Source organism: Etheostoma spectabile, chromosome 13, assembly GCF_008692095.1.
Source record: "Etheostoma spectabile isolate EspeVRDwgs_2016 chromosome 13, UIUC_Espe_1.0, whole genome shotgun sequence".
In the NCBI taxonomy this organism is placed as follows: domain Eukaryota; kingdom Metazoa; phylum Chordata; class Actinopteri; order Perciformes; family Percidae; genus Etheostoma; species Etheostoma spectabile.
In genome coordinates, this window is record NC_045745.1 from 10,723,720 (window position 1) to 10,732,287 (window position 8,568).

The 8,568-nt window shown below is 39.3% G+C and overlaps 2 protein-coding genes, 1 long non-coding RNA gene and 1 other non-coding gene across 4 annotated transcripts in view; 3 read left to right on the forward strand and 1 right to left on the reverse strand.

The window, feature by feature from the left end:
- LOC116701140 (uncharacterized) overlaps window positions 1-1,013 on the forward strand; it is a 15,507-nt gene extending 14,494 nt beyond the window's left edge. The window contains exon 4 of the long non-coding RNA XR_004334829.1: window positions 945-1,013. This is a non-coding gene — a long non-coding RNA (uncharacterized LOC116701140). The remainder of the gene's footprint in view (window positions 1-944) is intronic.
- Window positions 1-2,457, forward strand: part of pgrmc1 (progesterone receptor membrane component 1) — a 19,265-nt gene extending 16,808 nt beyond the window's left edge. The window contains exons 2-3 of the mRNA XM_032534701.1: window positions 1,051-1,206; window positions 2,358-2,457. Of these exons, the coding sequence (XP_032390592.1) occupies window positions 1,051-1,206; window positions 2,358-2,452 (251 nt within the window). The 3' untranslated portion in view covers window positions 2,453-2,457. The remainder of the gene's footprint in view (window positions 1-1,050; window positions 1,207-2,357) is intronic.
- A 4,640-nt stretch (window positions 2,458-7,097) lies between these two features.
- On the reverse strand, window positions 7,098-7,209 carry trnal-caa (transfer RNA leucine (anticodon CAA)). Its single transcript has 2 exons — window positions 7,172-7,209; window positions 7,098-7,143 (listed from the first exon to the last, which is right to left on the reverse strand). It is a non-coding gene; the product is annotated as a tRNA-Leu (tRNA).
- Window positions 7,210-7,285: 76 nt separating this feature from the next.
- Window positions 7,286-8,568, forward strand: part of cox7b (cytochrome c oxidase subunit 7B) — a 3,568-nt gene continuing 2,285 nt past the window's right edge. Inside the window, exon 1 of the mRNA XM_032534705.1 lies at window positions 7,286-7,553. Coding sequence (XP_032390596.1) covers window positions 7,517-7,553 — 37 coding nt within the window. The 5' untranslated portion in view covers window positions 7,286-7,516. The remainder of the gene's footprint in view (window positions 7,554-8,568) is intronic.

The following is an 8,568-nucleotide window of genomic DNA, read 5'->3' on the forward strand; positions in this document are numbered from 1 at the left end:
TAGCTGTCTGGATTTACCCTGCAGAGACCTGAGGACCAGGTAACCATAGTCCTCAGCAATACACACAAAGAAAGAGGAAAGGGACGGACATCTGGCGTAATTTCCCTGCGGCATTGGAGCGATCCTGGAATTTGAACGCCGTAGATATAGACCTCAGTTTCACAGTGTGTGACCTCCTTGTTGTTTTATCTTATCTCAGAGATAGCTGCAACCTCTGTTGCCTGTAACCTCTGACCAACATATCTCACTGTCATGCACGCCCCGTCCTTGTGCCTGAACTCCTGCTTTGGTTTTTGGTTAATAAAAAGAATCATTAAAATGTGTCCATGGGGGAAAGGGTTCGGCGCTCAAGGGCACTAAGATAGCGCTCATGGCTGCTGAACCCTTTAGGACTGGCTGTTCTCCTGGTAAACATAGAGAATGACACAGTGATCTCTTTTTTTCTGAAACCAAATGCTTTAAATCTTAAATACCATCTTAACACAATCAACCATACAAGAACTTTAATATGAATACTATATTAAAATGGCAAAATATTTAATCAAAATCAGGAAATGGGTGATCAAAGATTTTCATTTATTAAAAGAAGTAAAATAATCTTCAGCTTTCTATCAATTTGTAGAGTAAATTGTTATCAGTATATATATATATATATATATATATATGTGTGTGTGTGTGTGTGTGTGTGTATATGTATATGTATATGTATATATATATATATATATGTATATGTGTGTGTGTGTGTATAGATATGTGTTTGTGTGTGTATGTATATTATGTAGATTTGATGCATAATGGAGCAGTGACGTAGTCTAAGGCTGTGTTCACACTTTGCGTCTTTTTTGACAAGAAAGAGTTGACTAGGGCGCTTTTGTAATTTAAAACTTTCTTCAACTTAAAGGCGCTGCAGAAAAACCGTCGGCCTCGCCGTTATTAAGAAAAAGCACTCAGGACTTTTTTGAAAACACGGTTTACTCCTTGAGATTATAATGTAAAACGGATGCCGGCAGGTTAAAACTATATGTCATTTACCATTCTTCGGCGTTGCAGACGGGCCGTATGGCGTGTTTGCGGGCCGAGACGCGTCCAGAGGTCTGGCCACGTTCTGCCTGGAGAAGGAGGCCCTGAAAGACGAGCACGACGACCTGTCGGACCTGAACGCCATGCAGCAGGAGGGCCTCTCTGAGTGGGAGTCCCAGTTCACCAGTGAGTACGGACGTGACGCCAGCACATTTAAATCCTGCAGTTTATTGTGGTCCAAAAGACATTTTAGGAGACGCGGTTATATCACCAACGTGTATCACACTGTAGTAAAATGACTTCACTCCATGTTTGGGTTTGATACCTGTCATCCACTGAAGAGCTAACACATCAGATTTTTCTTTCATGTGCGTAGGATCCTGACTAAAAGTTTATGTATGTCCAAAAACCCAAAATGGCGTATGCCAAAAAAAATTCAGATTTATAAAAACGTGCGCACGCACATTTGAAAGCAAGATTCCCTTTTATAAATCACAGATTACCCACAAGTGTACATACGTGAGTCAGCATTGTATCCCGCCCTGTACGCGCCCGTTTTTAACCATAAGTAGTCGATGCAAAGCACCTCGTGAATGCGGATAAGTTACGTTAAAGACCCTGGCAGTGACGCCGAGGCATGACGACTGGCGGAGAAAAAGCAAAAAAACTCTGTCGCTCGGGAATTGCTGCAAATCGAACTATAATTTCAGCTTCGATATGTACCAGACCTGCAGGTACATGATGTAACCTGAACCATATTATATCCAGACAAGTCTTAGTGATAACGTTGAAGATTATTATATTTATATAAAACATCCAGCTGAAAACAGCCGGTTGCCCCCAGAGTTGCGAGGACCTGTATTTGGACCGGGATGACTACATTTGTAGGCTAAATAATAATAAAGAAGATAATAACTCACTTTAGATCTAGTTCCAACAAATGGTCTTGATGGTTAACAGACATTTGTGACTTCTTAGTTGAAGCGGCAGACAACAAGTTAGATATTTAACGGTATGACTCGGGTGATGGGAAGTGGTGTCTTAAAAAACAAATTCCCAAAAAGTTAGAAAGCTTCAAAACATTTCTTTTTTTTTTTTAGATCAAATTCTTTTCATATTCAGAAAATATTAACAGTCGGAAATAATACACTGAGCCGAAAAACAAAATGGGAAAGCTAGGAGGGAGGGTGACAAAACACACGCACGCACACAAACAGACACAAGACAAGTGACCAATCACATGCCCAGGATCCAGTTACAGGACATAGAGCGGTGTCTCTGCCTGAGACTCTGTCTTCATTGAGACTAAATCCTCTTCTTTTCCTCCTCTCCTACAGTGAAGTACGACTACGTCGGCAAGCTCCTGAAACCAGGAGAGGAGCCCGCAGAGTACACCGACGAGGACGAGGGAAAAGACAAAAAGACTGACTAGAAAATGAAACGTCAAGGGGGGGGGTGGGGAGGAGAGGGGGGGGAATGCTCGATGCCTTACTGTTTCCATTTATTATTCCATTTATCTCCATGTATCTCACGGCATTACCAGATAAAGATGCTGCATTCTGTTGTAGAGCTGTAGTGTTGGGAGAGTTTATCAGTTAATGTAAAACGGTTTTGAAGGTTGTTGTGGAGGATCAAGAACTGGGACCAGTTCCACCGACGGGTCTACATTGTGGAGGATCAAGAACTGGGACCAGTTCCACCGACGGGTCTACATTGTGGAGGATCAAGAACTGGGACCAGTTCCACCAACGGTTCTACATTGTGGAGGATCAAGAACTGGGACCAGTTCCACCGACGGGTCTACATCTCCTGCAGGCTGAGACTGGCTGGTGTCTGGAAGACAGAGAGGAGACATCTCCTGCAGGCTGAGACTGGCTGGTGTCTGAAGGAGAGAGGAGACATCTCCTGCAGGCTGAGACTGGCTGGTTCTGAAAGAGAGGGACGCTCCAGTCGATACTGGTTGTGTCTGAAGACAGAGAGGAGCCATCTCCTGCAGGCTGAGACTGGTTGGTGTGAAAGGAGAGGGAACATCTCCTGCAGCTGAGACTGGGTGTCTGAAGGAGAGAGAGGAGACATCTCCTGCAGGCTGAGACTGGCTGGTGTCTGAAGGAGAGAGAGAGGAGACATCTCCTGCAGGCTGAGACTGGTTGGTGTCTGAAGGAGAGAGAGGAGATCCACGGCTCTGTCGTACACGTTCACATCGCTGCTGACCTCCTACAGGTTGTACACATTCCTTTCTTCCAAAGTATCGGCTCAGCTCACGTTGAAATAAATTATCTCAGGAAGTAGTTTTGCTCAAAATTAAAAAAAATAAATCGAGGGTGTGAAGCCTTTTAACCTGGGTCTTTCCAAATAAACTTCAGGAATAATTTCAAGTGCTCGTCCTTGAGTCCGACCAAAAGCTAGTTTTTTGGTTTAGCTAGTTTCTCTGAATCCAGGGGACGGGTTTCTGGGTTAACTTTGGTTCAGACTACAACAAGTGTTGGAAATGATTCATGTAAAATGTTATTTGGAGAGCTTCAGTAGGCGTGCATCGCCTGCTGCCCCAATATACGTTTTATGGAGAGTAAGACTCCGTTCACACCAAATAAGTGTTACGGTGAAAACGCCAGTCTTCCCATTTCACTTGACTGTTGGCGGTGCGTTTAGGCGGCGGCGGCGTGGACTGAAGCGACGCAGAGAAGTTGAAACAAAAATCATCTTTTAAGGAAAAGCAACTTGGCCGTGCATCCTGCAATCAAACAAAACCCAACGGAGACACATAGGCGACGTCTGATTGGCTGTGAACGCAGCCGGAAAAACACAGGAACTTCTATGTTTCTACGAGGCTGCTGATGAGCTCAAATATTAAAGATGTCCACACATAAACACTGCTAAACACGTCTCTTTTCACCGTTTTGTTTTCCTTGATACACATTTACTTTATTTACCGACATAAATGAGGTGTGAGCTGTCCCCAGTCTTCATACATATGATTGAGTCTTCATACATTCATACAGATGTTTTGTAAACCCGTCACGTGTGTCTGCTGCTCTGAGATCTCCTGTTTGTTGATACATCTCTTTTGAGAAGTGTGGAGTGATTTGAGCCTCTTCACCGCTTCTTTAACTAAAACTGGGATTGTTTCGTGGCAGATTGAGTGTATTACGACGACAATCCAGGTAGTTTGCTGCAGATCCTAACTGGATAATTCCATTAACCATTGAAGTCATTTATCAAGCAGAAAAAAAGATTCACCATTCTCCGGTTTTAAGCTTCACAATTAATACAATGTTTTGCTTTTCTTTGCTTTTACATAATGTGAATTCCTTTCAGATTTATTTTCGATTGTAGGTTGAACCCATAATGTGCAATGGTTTCTTTAAGAAATAAACGGATGCAGAAGATGATGAAATATGATGCAGCGCTGTCTCTGGTGCTCACAGCTGTACTACACGGTGCAAAGGACACTACGCTACAAAGCTAAGCTGCTACCGCTAAAGGGGAACTTTAGAAGTGGGATTCCCCGAAATCATCATTTCATTTATTCCCCGTTCAGTTAATGGTTTGTTTACATTCGTTTTGAAACTAAAATCATGGAAAAGAATCATTTACGAGGCCTCTGTTGCTTCCAAATTCTCGTCAACTAGATGATAATTAAAAACAGTTGTTGCTATTTAGAGAATTTTTTATTTTCCTTTTAGCTTTTATTTTCCAGTCCGTGTTCCCAGGCTGCAAATATTAATAAACCAGGAACTTTCTTTTTTTTCTTTAAAGTGCTGTAGAATCTTTGTGTTGCGAGAAAATATTGTTCATTTGTAATCCTGAAGTTAGTTTAGATGTTAAATGTGTTTTAATTGTTAATAATTTCTCTTTACCACCATCATCCACTGGACACTTTCCATTAAAACACACAAAGTGAGGGAATATATCCAGTATGCGTGTACATACAGTACATAACTCAATGTCAACTTTGATTCAATAAAGAAAACTACAATATGAAGTCAGTGTGTTTATTTGAAGATGTTTATAAGATTTGTATTTATCATGTAATGACCGAAACTGAATGAAATTAAATGACCTGTTGATGCAGCGAACACACAATATTCTGGCTTGATTGCACAGTACTCGTACTTTGTGTTGATTCCAATACTTTTCCCTAAGTACAATTTTACACACAGTACATGTAGTTGTAACAGTGTTTTTACCAGTAGTGTAGTCTACGTCAGTGGTTCCCAAACTTTTTCAGCCCAAGACCCAAAAGAGACATTTGGTGTCTCCCGGCGGGACCCAAATTTACAAAAATACACCGTGAATCATGGTAACATCTTCATTTTTAAACTGTGGACAAAAGACGGAAAAAAAACATGAATTTAAATGTATACGAAGTATATTTATTCCATTATAAAAGTAAACAAAAACAGAAAAGGTCTAGTCTCCTTTCTGTGTCTCACCCCGTCCTCAACTCATGTCCTTATCCCCTCCCAGGATAAGAGAGAGAGAGAGAGAACCCCCCCCCCCCCACCCACCACAGCATCTGAGCTGAACAGACCAGTGCATCAAAAAAGAACGCTCATTCACATTTGATTGATATGCATCTTACTCTGCCAATTGGCGACCCAATAAAACGGGTCTGCGACCCATTTTGGGTCCCGACCCTAAGTTTGGGAAACATTGGTCTACGTGATGCACCAGTATACCCACTAAGAAAGCTCCAGGATTTCCATATACCCACCTATAAACGCCCAATGACACGCAACAACATACTTTCTATTAGAATTTTGATATATTTTGAATATTCATCTGTGTTTTTCTTGTTCACACAGGCTAAATAAAGGTATTTCCCCTGTAAATTGCTGCATTAAAGTGTATCCGAATACAGGAAATTAAGTCAAAACTTCCCTGGGGGAGGACACCTTGACCCCCCCCCACTATGATATGCCCCCTCCCCCCTCCTTCCCTCCTTCCCCAAATGCAGATTCTGGTGAATATCCAGTCCAGTATATCCATTACAATACATTAGACTACACCACTGGTTTTTACTGGTGTTACTGCTTTTATGTAGTATATACAACTGTGTAACTGATGTTAGTTACAGTATTTAATAACTAGTTTGGAGTTTTTCTTTTCACAAAATGTTATCAAAACATCTCCAATTTAGAAAGACAACATCCTTTAATTTAAATTTAGGAAATCCTTAAAAAAAATATGAGCAATAGTAGCCGTAAAACTTTTCTCCACACAATTAAAAATCAAATATGACCTTTGACGTTTAAAGAAGTAATATTTTTGTGCTTGTATTTGCGTAAACTGACTAGTTTTGTAATATATTATTCATATTATATGATATCAGACCATTTAACATTTGTTATTCTGTGTCATGCTGCTGTGTTATATTATTATTAAATTGCACTTGATGCTATATCTAATATTCCATATTATACTGTCCTACATCGTATTGTGTTAATATGTTATAGGTCTAACTTAGCACATTATAGTAATATTATGTTGCAACACTAAGTATCATTACACATTATATATTACACATTATATATTAAACTCTGTGCTGCAGTTGCACAAATAGCCATTTCAAAAATATCGGAGTAGAAATATAAATTAAGAAATATAAGGAGTGTGGATATGTACGGTATTTACATAGTTAAAGGAATGTTATTATGCAGTATTTACATAATTAAGGATTTGCAATGGTTATGTAAATTATGTGAATGTTTTTAATATTACGTAATATTTGGTGATGTATGTATTTGGCAATTATGTGGTAATATCTTACCACATTATAGTATTATTATGTTGCTACACTAGTATCATTACACATTATATATATTATTGTCCCGTATGCTAAGCACACTACTGTTACTTTACCTCGTGAAATTGTCTTTTATTATGTCTCTGTGTAGTTTTTGCACTTTAATTCTTATTCTAGTTGTCTTCTTTTTATTGTTTTTACTTCCTGTCCTTATTTCCGTCGTTGTGATGTTTACACATCTAATTTCTCCTCTGCGGATCAGTAAAGGTTAATTCTATTGCTGTTGATATGTTTAACTATAAACGACAGCAAAACGATAAAAAAAGGCATGTGTCAGAAGTGGGATTCGAACCCACGCCTCCATTCGGAGACCAGAAGTCCCGGTTCAGCGGAAGGAGCTTAATCCTTGAGTCTGGCGCCTTAGACCACTCGGCCATCCTGACACGGTGCTCATCTCGGGTGTCAGTTGTCTTTTATCCGCTATACAACCACCACAACCATCGTATGTTTTGATGTTTTTTTTAGCAGTAATGACTATGAATTGCGTTGTGTATGTGTTTATTTTTGTCTAATGTCTGAAAGTGCGTATTTCACTTTGGTTTTCACGTTTTTCAATGTAAATTTTACGTCGGCGCATGCTCACATTGGCATCGCAATCGTAATTTCCGCTAACGTTACGTGTGGCGGCCATTTTTGTTACACTTCCGTTAGCGTTCTTCAAGGGTATCTGAAGGCAGCAGGCGAGACAACATGTACCGGTTTGCTAAAGCTGCAGTCAACATCAGCGGTAAGAAAACCAGTGTTTATGTAAATGTATGTCATCTGTGAATATGTATGCCGCTCGACAGTTTAAATATCCGGCGACTACAAGTTTGACCGGCCTTTGTTTGGTGGGTGACCGAGGTCAGGGTGCTGAAGTAGCTAACCATGCTAACATTAGCAACTCTCGCAAAAGTCATGATATGTCTTAAAAACACAGTTCTTAATCTCATTAATTTCCCCGAATTATCCTTATAATCCCATTTTATCCGTCAGTCAAACTGCTTTGTATCTTCATATTTGTAAACTATCTACGGCCTTTAATTAAATTACTTAATATATACCCACAGACATATACTTACATACATTACTTCATATATAATTATTATCTTGCAGCGTTTTCAGATTTGTCATTCATAATTTTAAGATGGGGTTCAATCACAATGTTCAGTTGTTCATGACTTGAACAATTTATCGCAACCCAGAAATTTGTGTGGTTTTATAGATAAAACAGTATTTAAATCCATGCCCCTAAAAGGTCTTTGTTGCATTTACAGTCTGCATTTTACAGTCTACACACATTTTGAATTATCATCTCTGTGCATTGAACATAATCAGTATTTATGCTTCACGATGTGCATTTTTTAAAAACAAGTTGATTGTGCAAAGGTGGCCAATGTGTTCTGCACATTGTGCACAAAACGTTACAGCTTTTGTTTAAAATAATAAATATTGTACGTTGTATTTTTACTGTCTATTTTTCTCATTGCTGCTTAACTTTTGCAGTAATCACTTTTTATTTCTTTTTTTTTTTTTATGAAAATCTACTTGTAAATGAACCTGATTCTGATTCAATCCTGTGTCCTTATTAGGATTTACTGTGTGACTATGTGTCTCCCAGTTTTAATTTCCACACAACATTATTGCACTTTTTTTATTAATAAAATATCTTGAGTTTATCAAACAGATCAGCCATTGCACAGATTAGATTAGGTGATACTTTATTCATCCCACAGCGGGGAAATTCCCTTGTTACAGCAGCA